The sequence below is a fragment of the Struthio camelus genome, chromosome 20 (genome assembly GCF_040807025.1).
Source record: "Struthio camelus isolate bStrCam1 chromosome 20, bStrCam1.hap1, whole genome shotgun sequence".
Classification (NCBI taxonomy): domain Eukaryota; kingdom Metazoa; phylum Chordata; class Aves; order Struthioniformes; family Struthionidae; genus Struthio; species Struthio camelus.
In genome coordinates, this window is record NC_090961.1 from 12,201,689 (window position 1) to 12,217,308 (window position 15,620).

Sequence of the window (15,620 nt, forward strand, 5' to 3'; positions counted from 1 at the left end):
CCAACCGCCGCCGCGGCGCAGACACGGAGCGAGCCGGGCTGCCGCCACCAGCCTTTACTGCCCCGCCCGGCCCGGCCCGGCCCGGCCCGGCCCGGCCGCGCTCAGGCCCGGCCCGCCGCCGCCGCCGCCTCCTCCTTCAGCCAGCGCAGGAGCTGCGGCACGAAGTACGTGATGATGGTGTCGGCCCCTGCGGAGGAGAGGAGAGGCGCTGGGGCGCGGGCCGAGCGCGCCGCCCCCCGGCCCCGCCGCCCCCCGGCCGCCCGGGTCGGGGGACTGTGGGGGGGGCCAGTGCCCCCACCCGCCTGGGTCGTGGGTGGTGCGAGGGGCCGGCTCCCCCGGCTGCCCGGGTCGGGGGCTGTGGGGGGCTGTGGGGGGGCCGGCTCCCCCCGCCGCCTGGGTCAGGGGCCGTGTGGGGTGAACGTGGGTCGGGGCTGGGACACAGGCCCGCTTCGCATGGCCCATCCTGCTCACAGCCCCCCCCCCCCAAACCCATGGTTGCCCACGTGTAAGAGCTGCTTTGCCATCAAGGTGGCAGCCTCGATCCACGGTGAGCGGCCCAGGGCGCTGTGCAAGCGCGCCCCTGCGTACGCACCGGCGTCCCTGCCTGCACCGCGCGGCACGGTCCCCGGTGACCGTGCAGACTTGCGCGCGAGCACAGGGTAGCCGTACGCGTGTGGCTGAAGCCTGTCGCCTCAGGGACTGCAGCGCCCGGCTCTGTTCCGCCTTCGGCTCCGGCCAAGCATCGCCAGGGGGGCTTTTGGCCTGAGGGGGCCTCGCAGGTGGCCTTCAGGGGAAGCGACCACCCAGCGCTGCCGTGCTCACCTGCGCGCCTGAACGCAGTCATTGCCTCCATGACTGCAGCCTTCAGGTTGAAGGCACCAGCCTGTGCCCCGTGCCACAGCATCGCGAACTCCCCGGACACGTGGTACACTGCCAGCGGATGGGTGGGATGCTGAGAACAACAGCAAGGAGATCAGCAGGATCCCAGGGAACAACCCGCTTGGGTCTGTTCAGCCACCCGGGGCACAGAGGGGGGAACTCCAGCCTCGCGGCTGTGCAGCTTCCCCTCCCCGAGCGCTCCAGCACCAAAGCTGTGATCCAGGAGGGGAGCATGGAGGCTGCCCGGGAGGTGCTCTACTGCCCAAATGCAACGTGTTAAACCAAGAAGGGGTTGCATCCCCTCCGCTTTTGGAATGATGTCGCTGGCTAACCCAAATCTGCATCTCTCCTCCATCTCCTCCTAATCTCTGGGGATACTCAGTGCCCTCATTCATGAGCAGAGAAACATGCAGGGCTTACTCGGGCCTTGACATCCCTCACGAGGTCCAGGTAAGGCATCCCAGGTTTCACCATCAGCATATCTGCTCCCTCACGCACATCCCGGTCCTGTGAGGAGAACACACACCTGATCCCTGCAGCTCTGGGTAAAAGAACATTTTCCAGGGAGCGTTCAGTTGGTTTTCCCAAAAGTTTTAACCCAGAATTTGGTTTTCCCAGAAGCACACCGTCACAAGAGGGGTTTGGCAAGCCTCTAAAGGCCACAGGACGCCATGGGCACGCTGCAATCGGAGATACGATGCTCCCCACACCAGAAGTGCCGCGCCTGGGAAAAGCTGGTAGCTGCCTGCCGTTCAGAGCCACAGGAGAAAGCAGTGGGGTATGGCATCACCAACTCCGTCGTTGCTAACGCGCACCCCTTGGGCCCACGCTGGGGATCAGCTCTCCAGTAAGCTGATGGGCATTCGTGTTTCGCTAGCTTGTGGAGGGGGACAGCCTCAGCCATTTCGGGCTGGCATGCCTCTCACCTCCTTCTGCCTCAAACGCATTTGGGCTTGCTTTCCCCAAACCCTTTTGTGTTGCTGTGTGTGAAGGCTTCTCGCCCCGTCACCGTGCAAGGGCAGTTTGCCAGTCCCCACGGCTATAAAAGCATGACGCTGACACAGGCTCGGGCAGGCAGGCCCCTGGCCCGCTAGCCCAGCGCTGGGCAGGGCTCACTCACCACGGCTCGCACGGCCAGGCCCCTGGCACCCGGAGGCAGCTGGTAACATCGCCTGTCTCCAAACGCAGGTTTGGATAGCGCAGCATCTCTGGGAACAAGGCAGCGGACAGGAAATCAGCAAAGCATCGACACGGTTCCCTGGGCCTCTCACCCCGTACTGCTTCAGAAATGCGAAGACGACTGGAACAAGTGTCTGAGCTGCTTCCTCCTTCTTCCCCATCCAGCCCAGGAAGGGGTGGGCTGTCCTAACCCACCTCACCCCCTTGTATTGCCCTGAGCCATTACAAACCCAGGAGCTCCAACAGGCCCAACTTGTTGCTTGCTGGCAGTCCCCGCAAGCAGAAAAAACATGTTTCACAGAGGAGCGGCCAGTGTGGACACAGCCGTGGCTTAGACTCTGGGCTGAGCCCTGTTCCCTAATACACACCTGGGGACACACCTTCTGGCCAGCCTGGTGCTGGCTGAGGGATGCTCCTTCCAGAGAGACTCACCTGAAGGGACCGTAAAAACAGGATGCAAACTTGGCACTGTAGCTCATCACTGAGACCTGCAGAGGAGAGTGGAGCCGTGAGGACCAGAGGCGTTTTGTTGCATCCCAGCTCTAGAGCAAGAGCGATTACCTCCTACAGCTGTTTTGTATTCAGCCCCACACCCTCCTCCCCTGCCAGGCCCCTCACTTTCTCCATGCATCTGGCCAAGGGCATTTCCTTCCTGCATGCACTGGCGCAGGGAACCCCCTGTGACGCATCCTGTGGAAGGTGGAGCCTCACTTCTTCCAACATTTGCCCAGGTCACTTCACAGTGCAGCCTCCGTATGGGCCCCACGGAAGTCGCTCCTGACCTTGGCACACGCAGATCCCATGCTCACCTTGTTGCCCATGTCACTGGAGATCAGCGCCTTCTTCATAGCCGCGATGCGCCCATCCATCATGTCTGAGGGGGCAACGATGTGGCAGCCTGCAGGGAGAGACCATAGACACCGAGAACTGCCTGAGGCTGTAACAGTGCCAAGAGCCCAAGCTCGCTCTGGCAAGTACCATTCAGCAAACCTGGAAAAATTTTCCATTCCTGCAGGAGGTGACCCCAGAGCATCTCCTGTCAGAGGGCTGAAGGGGTGGGTCTAGGATGCTTGCAACTTTGCTGGGGCCAGTGCACTGAGGGCAGGTGGAGCCCTTCCCAGCTCAGAGCACAAGCACTCCCAGCTGGAGCCAGGCATAGTTTGCTTTTGGGTCTGCTGTAAGCAAAAAGGGGCAAATTTGCAAGACTCAAACTTGGATACCTCTGCCAGGAGACTCCTCACCTGCCTTGGCATAAGCCAGTGACACTTCTGCTAGCCGCTGGCAACTGAGTTCATTCTGGATGGTGCCATCTTCACGCAGGATGCCTAGGAGAACGAACCTGGGCTTAGGCAGGGTAGGGGACAGCCTGCCTATTGCCTCTCTCCCTAGGGTGGGAGCATGGCTCTCAGGGCTATTCACACATGCCCAAAAAGAATTACAGAGATGCTCTGAACAATGGTGGGAACTGTGTTAGAGAGCTGGGTAAGGAGGTGCAGTGACCAGGAGAGCAATGTCACAGCACTCCAGGGACCAAGCTCAACACATGCATTCTCCAGGAAGAGAAGACAGAGATGGGGGGCCTAGATGGGTGCTCAGGTGACTCTCAGCTGACCAGGGAGTGGGTGACTCTGCTTCTCCCATTGCTGCAGGCGCCTTCCCCACTCTAGCTGGCTGCTCTCATAACCCAGCTCACATAACCCAGTCACCCCAGGCTCAACGCAATGGCATCCAGTACCTGGAGCCAAGTCAACTTGCAGAAGAAGCTGGCCAGACCCACCAGCACCCATCGCTCCTCAGCAGAAAACAGCAAGCCCCCAGAGGCTCCCAGTCACAGGAAAGTGCCACTGCAGAAAGGTGTGTGAATAACACCCGTGGGCCCCCACGCTGTGAACTCACCACAGTGCCCATGGGATGTGTAAGGGCACAGGCAGACATCACAGGCGATGAGCAACTCTGGGAAGATGGAGCGGATTTTTTTGATTGCCTGAATGGCAGGTGTGTCCTCCGCATCCGCGGCAGAGCCTCTCTCATCCTGTGAGAGAAGATAAACGCCTCTGCACACAGAGCCAAGGGCTTCCCATGCCCTCTCTGTACTAGCCCCTCTGTGGCAGTTTTCTGCCCAAGAAATGTTTTCTGAACTGTAAGACCCTCTGGTGTAGAGTGGTGTGATCACCAATGATGGAAAAGGGCAGTGGAGCTTCTAGTAATGACTGCAGTTCTCAGGAGCACCCAGCAACAGCTCCCAATGCAAGACTAGATCAAGAAAAACAATTTTCTCAAGTCATCCATCCTGCTTTCTGCAGAGCTCCCCTGTTAGCCACCAAGCAGTGTTATACCATGTGTTCAAAGGGACAGCACCCAGAGCCACCAGGAGCCTTATAGGTGTCACTGCAGTCTCCAATTCTCTATCCCACTCTGCTGAGTTGAGCACAAGCATGCCCAGACACCCTGAGCCTCCCGTGTTTTGTCGGGAGACCCTCCCAGACCCCACAACCCCACACTGCTCTCCCACACACCTCTGTGGCTACCCCAAACCTGCTCCCACCACCTGCTAATGCACACTGACCTTGGGGACCTTGCTGGGCACCCCAAAGATGAGCACACACTTCAGGCCGTCCTCGACAAGGGGGCGCAGCAGCCCCTCCAGCTTGTTGACTCCATACCTGGGAAGAGCAAAGTGAAGCAGGGCTGCCAGGCACCCAGCCCTGCTCTCCTGGCCAGGGACTATGCTTCAGTCTGGCTACACGAGCTCCCTGGAGATCCCACAGCACAGCTACGAAGCAGGGGGACTGCTCATACATGGGAGCTGGGGTGACTGAGCAGGGCGCTGCCACAAACCGCTCTCCTCAGTACTGTGCTCAGACCCACCTTCCCAGGACCCTGAACTTGCAGTGCGGAGCCCCAGCTGGGCCCACCTCCAGGCTGCTCACGAGCAAGCTCCAGAGGCAGCATAGAGCCCGATGTGTGCTGCCCTGCAGGGAGGTTTCAAAAGCTGTCACATGCTTCAGCTTTGGGACTGGCTCCTGGCATCGGCCTAGCCATCGTGGCTGATGCATGGCTGCTTGGAGCTGTGGCCCAGCAAAATCACCATGAATACATCCAGTTCAAACACACAACCCTCCAACCTGACCAGCGCTTGGGCACTCAGGCGGTTGTTTGCGGGGCCACCGCCTGCCTGCTGGGCCACTCAGATGGACCTCGGTTCATCATTAACTCAGATGCCAGTCTGTACGCACCAAGCAGCAGCTGGAGAAACAGAGGTGTTGCCCGAACACTGAGAGGAACAATCCAGGGCCTTATCTGGGGCTACAGGAGAGTTATCTACTGGGCAGGGACACAGAGGGGGCTGGGTCCTGCTCTCTCTCTGCTCCAAGAGGAGGAGTGCACCTTGCTCTTGGATCCCTTATCTCAGCTTTCCCTTTTCAGCCCTGAGCAAGTCATGCTGGGCTCAGCATGGGGAGCTGGGGTGCAAGGTGAGGTGCTAGAGTGGCACAGGCACTCTGCCATGGGCTCTCTTCTTGCACAACTGGTGCTAGTAGGGCTAAGTGCTGAAGGCCAGCAGGCCAGACAGAACGCTCCTGGCCGCAAGGTCCTTGGCATGACTTGGCTGAGGTGCAGTGGGTGCCCTTCCCACCCTGATCTGCCTCCTGCCACCCAAAACCAGAGATTTTATTTGGAAAACCTGCCCTATACAAGGGAAATCCAGCCCACCTCCCCACAGGAATATTCCCCTCTGGCCCCTCTGACCACAAGCCTAATGCAGCAGCAGATGGAGATAGGAGCTACCAGTCCCACAAGATCCACAGCAGGACAAGAGCCCATGCCTTTGCAGGTTTTCCACATGCTGCTGGAAACCCTGTTCTCTGCCAACTTCTCTGCATGCCTAGCCCACACAACACGTGAGTGCTCCGGGGCATCGTGAGACCCTGGTACTATCCCTGCTAGCACCCGCTGAAGGCAGCATGTCCAATTCGGTTCCCTTCCCTTGCTCAGTAGGCAAATGCTCCCACCTTGCCCGATTCTGAGGGATCCGCAAGCCAGGGACTATAGAGGGATGGAAGTGTCATCCCCTGGTCCTGGCCTGTGCTCACCACAGGCCGCACTTCAGCCCTGTTTGGGGCATGGCAGAGATTGGCACACAGCTCAGGGAGTCTGGATTCCTACCTGGCTTGTCCGGGGAGGCTGGCGATTGGCTCCACTGCATCAGGGCTGTCACTGCAGAAGTTGGATGGGACAGAGATGTGAGGACTTGGCACGACAAGGAAGATCAGAGGTAGGCTGTGCCCAAAGAACCCAGTTTTGCTCCCAGATGTTCACGCTACCACATCCTGGCCTGCTTCCAGGGAATCGTTCAGGGAGCCTGAAGCTCCCTAAGAGCTTAGGGAGTGCCTAACATTGTAGCCCCAATCATACACAGCCTTAGTTTGGTTTATCCCTAACCCAGAGAGCCAGGGCTCACTCACGTGACAAAAATGGGGTAGATGAGGTTGGAAGCATCGAAGGTGGTTGCTGAACACTGCCAGGAGCGTAGCACGGGGTGGAAGTAGCCACTGTGGAGAAGGGACTCTGCCTGCATCTTGGGAATTCACAAGGAGACTGTGAAAGGAGAGCCTGAAATACCAAAAGAAATAGGCAGGTTAGTGGCTGTGTCCTGGCAAGTCACTGCTACCAGCTAGCAGAGGGAGCAGGCGGAGATCCATGGGGGAGCCCCAGCCCAGCCAGGTTCTGTCAAAGAGCCACTTCTCACACTGAGCCTGACCGTCCCAGGGCCTGCCCCGCACTGCAGTAGGTGCTGGGAGACCCAGCACCAGCGATCATGGCACGACACTTCCCCGTAAGCGGGGAGGATGCCAACTTCTCCCCACAAAACCCACCAATTTTGTGCATGAAACCAGCAATTTACAGGCATAAACATCATCCTATAGCAGGAACCACGTTCTTCTCCCACGTTCAAAACTACCCTGCAGCACGTCCAGGCTCGGCACTCCAGCAAGGGGGGCACAGAGCAGGCTGGAGCAGTCCACCCCTCATACACGCAGTGCTGGGGAAACACCATGGCCAGGCCAGTGCAGCTGCTGATCACTGAAAAAGCTCTTTCATCGCTCTGGATGTGCTTGTACCAAACACCTTTTGCCTTGGCAGATACCAGTCTGAGACTAGCCGGCTCCTCTGCTGCCAGCCCAGCTGTCCCCTAGCCTGGGAATCCCAGCTGCTAGACTCAGCTGATGATTGCCAAAGGAAAGGAAGAACATAACAACTCCACATGCTTTTTTAGTCTGCTATCTGGTGAGCTGCAGCTGGGCAGCAGCTCTGAATCCCCTGGGGCATCTGCTTCCCGGGCTGTGCGGGGGTGAAACAGGATTCTCTAGCCCTGTAGCCCAGTAAATACACTACGGCCTTTGCTAATACCACACCACGGGCTTTGTACCAGCTCTGCAAGGCCTTGGGACTTGCCAGGCTTTGGGGCTTTGTTTTAGCTTCTTTAGCTGTAATAGTAATTGTCTAAAGATGAGATGGTCATTGCTTAATTTGTGTTACTTAACTGTATAATTTTGTGATATAACTTTTCTATACAGAGCAGTAACAAGTTGTTCAGTGTAGAATGAAGTATTTATGGCCGTAGCGTAATGGTGTGGTCACAGAAGAGTACAGGCACAGGACGATCCTGAAGACACCAGGGCTATAACCAACTCACTAGGTGGTCACTTACTGCTGGATAAAGAAACGCAGACTTGGGAGTTGGGCACAACTGATTTTAGGTGTAACTAAGAACCTACATTCAACCTACATAAACCACATCATACACAGTAGGCTTGGACACAACAAAGAATTGCTACGCATTAAGAAAGAGCAAGGCACAGAGCACGCTGGAAAACATCAAAATAGCCTCAAGGGGCCTTTAAAGAGAGGAGAGAGAAACAACCAACATCAAAACTATGCTGCTCCTGGCAAAAAGGAGGAGGAACCCTCCACCACGAACTCTGAGCTCCTGCAGGACTCACTGGAACACTCTCTGCCGGCTGAAACTGAGACTTTGGGACTCAGAGGGACAACGGAAGAGGGGGGAGGGCAGAGAGAGGGGCAGACGTTAGGAAGCAAATGCACAACAATTTTAGCTTTATTAGCGTTGAAAATTCTGCAAGTATTTTCTTTTTCTATAATAATTAGACCTGGCTAATAATAATTCTCTGATTAGACAGATAAGATTCCAATTTCACTAACGGCAAATTCTTGGCTTTGCTTCTAAGGAGCACTCCCCTTTGCCAATAATAAAATTTTGGGTGTAACATTTGGTTGGCGAGACTGCGACTGAAGGAGCCTGGAGGGGAAGGCTGCACTTTCCCCCAGGACCAGGCGCTTGGCTGCAGCGCAGCAGCAGCTATTACAGCCAGGACGCCCTGGAAACTACAACCTGAAAACACTGTTTATTCAGAGCGGCCTCAAGGACTTCTGCTGGCTGCACACGCTGCTCCAGAGAGCCGATCTGCTGAGCCTCCGGCCATGGGGCAGCTGCCGTGGGACAAGCAGAAGCCGCCGCTCTCCCGCTGCCGCCTGCGGGGAGGGATTCCTGCTCCATCTCGGTGCACAGCACTAAGCGGCAGTGCCAGGCACCCTCAGGCCTCTGCCCACGCAGCGCCATATCCCACAGATGCCTGTGGTCAGACAAGCCCAAAAACGCAGCACGAGCGAGGTTATCGTCCACTGACAGCGCCCCGGGCCTGAGGTGACTCTGGCCGCCTCGCTGCTCTGTGGCCAGGCTCCTCGTACCACGCTGCGGAGCGACCGTCTCTTGTTCCCAGGGTCACCGTTCGCAGCACCGCAGGAGTTCGTGCCTCCGGGTCGGTGCCAGGCGCAGAGCTACGGAGCCGCTGTGGGAGAACGTGGAGCCCAGCCAGCTCCCCGGGCAGAGGTCGGAGCGCGTTTCCCAATGCCGCTAGGTTTCACGCTCCTCTAGTATGCGAGAGGACTGTCCTCCAGAAATGATTAACAAAGTTCCTAGTGGACATGAGGGATTCTGTTTTCAGAGCTCAGAGTTGAAGGATGTGGATGGGGGAAGAGTTAGAGATTTACTTCCGAGATTCCTCAGCCCCCCCCGCCCAGTCCAGGACTGCACCTTACAGAGAAGATCCTTCAGATCCCCTTCTAACACAACTGTGACCCATCTCCGGGGAGCAGCCCTTGGTCCCCAATCCCATCACAGCCTTCCCATGCACCGGCTGAAATCCAAGAACCAGGAGCGATTCCTCCAACGATCTAAATCTTGCTGACCCCTCCAACCTGTGCCTACTGCGCCCAGCTCACTCCAGAAAACAGAAATATTTGTTAGCTTTCCAGGACCGCAGTCCAGAGAAGAGTTTTACACTTGCACTTGCTACACCAGTCAACAATGGAGTTGGGCAGGAAAAGCCTCCATTCTTCTTAAAAGCCTTCAACTTTGAAGTGTTTTTCTATTCTGCACGGGGATAAACTCAAGACCTTTCAAACAATTTCAATGTTAATCCAAATTGTCAGTCTGCATCAGGCTAGCCCGGTGCCTAGGGCGCTCACCTATAACGCAGGAACACCACATTCGGCCCAGGGCTTGAATCGAGTCGCCCGCGTCCCTCGCAATTGCCTGTGTTTGGGGCTGGGGGCAAAGGCTCAGTGACTTCTTGTTTATATATATAAACAAACACTGAACGGATCCCATTGACCAAATACGCTGGTGCTCGCGTGGGAAGCAGCCCACCTAGCAGGCATGCTGGCAGTGCCACTGCATCACTTAGGAGATAATTTTTAGATCTGGAAAGCTGCCACTCACTCGTTCCTCACACCCGAGGAGACAGCCTCGTGGTGGCTGGGGATCGGCAGCTCCAGCCCAGCGGGGTCAGCTGCTCAGGGCAGGGCTCCAGATGGCTCGCAGCACACAGCTGACGGAAACAAAGGGTTCAGTGAGCAAAATGCACCTCGAGAATCCAGAAAATGTTTTCACCGTTAATCCCACAGGAGGAAAGAGGGGGGCGCGGGTGAGGTGGGGGGGATCAGAGGCAACTGACTGCTATTGCTCTGTAAGAGACAGATAGGGGCTGCAGCTCCAGAGACTAAGCTCTCCGGGGAAAGGAGGAGATGGTCACACAAGAGAATTGCAGAGCGGAGATAACGGCCACGATGGGTGGGCCCGCAGCACCCATGCTCTTGGGCCAGATGGGCTCTCTTTTGAGGCCCTCCTTAAGCCTTGCTTGCACAAGAAGGCTTGGGGGATGCCTGCAGCCATCCCCCAAGCAGGCAGGACCTGGCAGGTGTGGGCCATACACTCCTTTTACCCACACAGGGCACGGTGTCAGAAGAGGGCACCGGGACCTTACTGCACCAGAGCCACCGTGTACCCAGCTGCCGGAAAGCCAGGGAAAGACTGCAGCGATGCAAAGTGAGGAGTTCAGTGAGCAAAAGAGCCTGCGACAAGGGGCCTATCAAAGCAAGAATGTATCACGTACATTATCTCCTCAGACATGACTGATGACCTGCTTTCCCTCAGAGCTGGACGGATCCCCCTAAGGCTTCCACCAGAGGGCATAGACTTCTTTCTTTGGGACCAAATCTGCCTTTCTAAAGAAGCTTGCTTCACACACATGAATCTGGAGGATCTGAGAAGCTGTTGAGTGGCTGCCTGCCTCCAGAGCATTAATAAATACATGCTTAAGAACAACCATGCAGCCCCCGCCTTGAGAGCAAAAGGCTCAACAACAGAAAAAACATTTTGGCTTTGTTCCTTTGTGCTGGGACTGCTCTGGAACCAGCCCAAACGCACTAGGCCTGGAGGAGCTCCTGCGTTCATTCCAGGCCCCTGAAGGTGAAGCAACCTTCAGTTGCAGCGCTGCATTTAGCTACAACAGAGAACATGAGGAAAGAGAAGTCACTGCAAAGCTCTTCTGCGCTCCCATAGCTTCTGGGCAAGCTTTGCAAGAACAAGACATCCCAGACCTATTGTAACAGCATGAGAGAGTGCTAACCCAATAACCTCACATTTGCATTAGTGCATATTAAACAAACTTACTCTATGGACTGAAGCCAGATCAAAAGCAAGCCAACAGAGTGAGCTAGAAAAGTTTATTCCAGCTGGCAGTTGTTAACATTACTACTGAGTTGGAAGCTGCCTATTCACTTCTGAAAAATGAACCCTCCAGCTTGGTGGCAACTACATTCCAGCATTTTAGGAGGCGAGAATGGAAGTGGCCTTGCCCTTTGGTGCCCAACTATTTACTCAAAGTCCTGGAGACATAGGAGCTCCCTCAAGGCCAGGTGGAAGCAGGGCCCGACTGCACTGACACTGGGAAGGCAGAGTGCCACAGAGAGCCGGAGGAACTGCAGTAAGGAAGGCAGGTTAATTAGTACTTGGTAACAACAGACAAAGTGTTACAAGAGATTTCATCTTCCACGTTATGATCTGGAAGCTGAGGCACGGGGAAAGGCCACGCCGGTATCCGTGTGGACAACGTTGCAGGACTCCAGGACGAATTCGAACGGGATCATCACCTGCTGCTTTGCGTTTCCCCCCCTCCCCGGCCCTGAAAGTCTGGTTAGTACCAGCGCTCCTGGGGGAGAGCCCGCCACCTGCTTGGCGCCCAGGGCTCCTCCAGCTATCCGAAAGCCAAGACTGCAGCAGCAGCCCCAAGGAGATAAGCGCATCCCCGCGTGCGGCTCAGAAGATACCTGCGATGCGGCCTGTCGCGGGGCTGGAAACCCGCGGCAGCGCGCCTCGCTGGCAAAGCCGAGCAGGCGGGCGCAAAGCCCGCGGGGGCGAGGGAGCCGCGGCCTCGGCAGGCGCAGGCCCCGGGCGCTGCCGGCGTTGAGTTCCTCACCGCTCCGCAGTGCCCTGAGCGCGCCCCCGCCGCCGCAGAGCGGGACGCCCCCGGCCCGGCCTGGCCCTGCCCGCGGCCGCGCCGCCCCTCGCCCAGGCCTCGGCTCCCCCACGCGAGACGCCCCGCCGGCTCGGCTCGGCTCGCCCTCCCGAGCGGCCCCCGCGCAGCCGCCCCTCTGCGGCCGCCGCTGCCCGCGACGTCGCCCCGGCCCTCGGGCGCGTCGCCCGCCGCCCGCGGGGCTTTACGTGCCGGGCGGCCGCCCGCCGCCCCGCGCTCACCTCCTGCCGCCGCCGCCGCCGCCTGCCCGCTGCGCCCCGCCCCGCCCCCTGGTTTGCATAACCCGCCTTCGATTTGCATAGCCCCGCCCCCTTCCCCGCGCCTGTCTCCGGGGGGGAAGTCTCGCGCGGCTGTGGGCGGGGCGCGGGCGGTGGACCGGGGGCGGGGCCTGGAGCTGGGCGGGCTGGGGGGGCGGAGCTGGGTCGTGGGGGCGGAGCCGGGGTTGTGGGGGGCTGGAGCCAGGCTATGGGGGCTGGGGCTGGGGGGGGCCGGAGCCGGGTTGTGGGGGGCTGGAGCCAGGCTATGGGGGCTGGGGCTGGGGGGGGCCGGAGCCGGGTTGTGGGGGGCTGGAGCCAGGCTATGGGGGCTGTGGGGGGCTGGAGCCGGGTTGTGGGGGGCTGGAGCCAGGCTATGGGGGCTGGGGCTGGGGGGGGCCGGAGCCGGGTTGTGGGGGGCTGGAGCCAGGCTATGGGGGCTGGGGCTGGGGGGGGCCGGAGCCGGGTTGTGGGGGGCTGGAGCCAGGCTATGGGGGCTGTGGGGGGCTGGAGCCGGGTTGTGGGGGGCTGGAGCCAGGCTATGGGGGCTGGGGCTGGGGGGGGCCGGAGCCGGGTTGTGGGGGGCTGGAGCCAGGCTATGGGGGCTGTGGGGGGCCGGAGCCGGGTTGTGGGGGGCTGGAGCCAGGCTATGGGGCTGGGGCTGTGGGGGGCCGGAGCCGGGTTGTGGGGGGCTGGAGCCAGGCTATGGGGGCGGGGCTGTGGGGGGCCGGAGCCGGGTTGTGGGGGGCTGGAGCCAGGCTATGGGGGCTGGGGCTGTGGGGGGCTGGAGCCGGGTTGTGGGGGGCTGGAGCCAGGCTATGGGGGCTGGGGCTGTGGGGGGCTGGAGTCGGGTTGTGGGGGGCTGGAGCCAGGCTATGGGGGCTGGGGCTGTGGGGGCTGGAGCCGGGTTGTGGGGGGCTGGAGCCAGGCTATGGGGGCTGGGGCTGTGGGGGGCCGGAGCCGGGTTGTGGGGGGCTGGAGCCAGGCTATGGGGGCTGGGGCTGTGGGGGGCCGGAGCCGGGTTGTGGGGGGCTGGAGCCAGGCTATGGGGGCTGTGGGGGGCTGGAGCCGGGTTGTGGGGGGCTGGAGCCAGGCTATGGGGGCTGTGGGGGGCTGGAGCCGGGTTGTGGGGGGCTGGAGCCAGGCTATGGGGCTGGGGCTGTGGGGGGCCGGAGCCGGGTTGTGGGGGGCTGGAGCCAGGCTATGGGGGCTGGGGCTGGGGGGGGCCGGAGCCGGGTTGTGGGGGGCTGGAGCCAGGCTATGGGGGCTGGGGCTGGGGGGGGCCGGAGCCGGGTTGTGGGGGGCTGGAGCCAGGCTATGGGGGCTGGGGCTGGGGGGGGCCGGAGCCGGGTTGTGGGGGGCTGGAGCCAGGCTATGGGGGCTGGGGCTGTGGGGGGCTGGAGCCGGGTTGTGGGGGGCTGGAGCCAGGCTATGGGGGCTGGGGCTGGGGGGGGCTGGAGCCGGGTTGTGGGGGGCTGGAGCCAGGCTATGGGGGCTGGGGCTGTGGGGGGCCGGAGCCGGGTTGTGGGGGGCTGGAGCCAGGCTATGGGGGCTGGGGCTGGGGGGGGCCGGAGCCGGGTTGTGGGGGGCTGGAGCCAGGCTATGGGGGCTGTGGGGGGCTGGAGCTGGGTTGTGGGGGGCTGGAGCCAGGCTATGGGGCTGGGGCTGTGGGGGGCCGGAGCTGGGTTGTGGGGGGCTGGAGCCAGGCTATGGGGGCTGGGGCTGTGGGGGGCCGGAGCCGGGTTGTGGGGGGCTGGAGCCAGGCTATGGGGCTGGGGCTGGGGGGGGCTGGAGCCGGGTTGTGGGGGGCTGGAGCCAGGCTATGGGGGCTGGGGCTGTGGGGGGCCGGAGCCGGGTTGTGGGGGGCTGGAGCCAGGCTATGGGGGCTGGGGCTGGGGGGGGCCGGAGCCGGGTTGTGGGGGGCTGGAGCCAGGCTATGGGGGTTGGGGCTGGGGGGGGCCGGAGCCGGGTTGTGGGGGGCTGGAGCCAGGCTATGGGGGCTGTGGGGGGCCGGAGCCGGGTTGTGGGGGGCTGGAGCCAGGCTATGGGGGCTGGGGCTGGGGGGGGCTGGAGCCGGGTTGTGGGGGGCTGGAGCCAGGCTATGGGGGCAGGGGCTGGGGGGGGCCGGAGCCAGGTTGTGGGGGGCTGGAGCCAGGCTATGGGGGCTGTGGGGGGCCGGAGCCGGGTTGTGGGGGGCTGGAGCCAGGCTATGGGGGCTGTGGGGGGCTGGAGCCGGGTTGTGGGGGGCTGGAGCCAGGCTATGGGGGCTGGGGCTGGGGGGGGCCAGAGCCGGGTTGTGGGGGGCTGGAGCCAGGCTATGGGGGCTGGGGCTGTGGGGGGCCGGAGCCGGGTTGTGGGGGGCTGGAGCCAGGCTATGGGGGCTGTGGGGGGCTGGAGCCAGGCTATGGGGGCTGGGGCTGTGGGGGGCCGGAGCCGGGTTGTGGGGGGCTGGAGCCAGGCTATGGGGGCTGTGGGGGGCCGGAGCCGGGTTGTGGGGGGCTGGAGCCAGGCTATGGGGGCTGGGGCTGTGGGGGGCCGGAGCCGGGTTGTGGGGGGCTGGAGCCAGGCTATGGGGGCTGGGGCTGGGGGGGGCCGGAGCCGGGTTGTGGGGGGCTGGAGCCAGGCTATGGGGGCTGTGGGGGGCTGGAGCTGGGTTGTGGGGGGCTGGAGCCAGGCTATGGGGCTGGGGCTGTGGGGGGCCGGAGCTGGGTTGTGGGGGGCTGGAGCCAGGCTATGGGGGCTGGGGCTGTGGGGGGCCGGAGCCGGGTTGTGGGGGGCTGGAGCCAGGCTATGGGGCTGGGGCTGGGGGGGGCTGGAGCCGGGTTGTGGGGGGCTGGAGCCAGGCTATGGGGGCTGGGGCTGTGGGGGGCCGGAGCCGGGTTGTGGGGGGCTGGAGCCAGGCTATGGGGGCTGGGGCTGGGGGGGGCCGGAGCCGGGTTGTGGGGGGCTGGAGCCAGGCTATGGGGGCTGGGGCTGGGGGGGGCCGGAGCCGGGTTGTGGGGGGCTGGAGCCAGGCTATGGGGGCTGTGGGGGGCCGGAGCCGGGTTGTGGGGGGCTGGAGCCAGGCTATGGGGGCTGGGGCTGGGGGGGGCTGGAGCCGGGTTGTGGGGGGCTGGAGCCAGGCTATGGGGGCAGGGGCTGGGGGGGGCCGGAGCCAGGTTGTGGGGGGCTGGAGCCAGGCTATGGGGGCTGTGGGGGGCCGGAGCCGGGTTGTGGGGGGCTGGAGCCAGGCTATGGGGGCTGTGGGGGGCTGGAGCCGGGTTGTGGGGGGCTGGAGCCAGGCTATGGGGGCTGGGGCTGGGGGGGGCCAGAGCCGGGTTGTGGGGGGCTGGAGCCAGGCTATGGGGGCTGGGGCTGGGGGGGGCCGGAGCCGGGTTGTGGGGGGCTGGAGCCAGGCTATGGGGGCTGTGGG

General features: G+C 61.8%; 1 protein-coding gene across 2 annotated transcripts; it reads right to left on the minus strand.

Moving 5' to 3' along the window:
* Window positions 1-29: 29 nt before the first annotated feature.
* On the minus strand, window positions 30-12,230 carry ALAD (aminolevulinate dehydratase). 2 transcript variants are annotated; one of them, XM_068914842.1, is made up of 13 exons: window positions 12,176-12,203; window positions 9,860-9,968; window positions 6,522-6,669; window positions 6,223-6,273; window positions 4,625-4,721; window positions 3,955-4,090; window positions 3,300-3,383; window positions 2,868-2,956; window positions 2,491-2,546; window positions 2,000-2,087; window positions 1,300-1,386; window positions 823-952; window positions 30-187 (listed from the first exon to the last, which is right to left on the minus strand). In XM_068914842.1, the coding sequence occupies exons 3-13, from the start codon at window positions 6,632-6,634 to the stop codon at window positions 102-104; spliced, it is 1,017 nt and encodes a 338-aa protein (XP_068770943.1). In that variant the 5' UTR covers window positions 6,635-6,669; window positions 9,860-9,968; window positions 12,176-12,203; the 3' UTR covers window positions 30-101. The 2 variants fall into 2 exon arrangements, with proteins under 2 accessions (XP_068770943.1, XP_068770942.1); XM_068914841.1 differs by lacking the exon at window positions 9,860-9,968 and having other exon boundaries at window positions 12,176-12,230.
* Window positions 12,231-15,620: the final 3,390 nt, after the last annotated feature.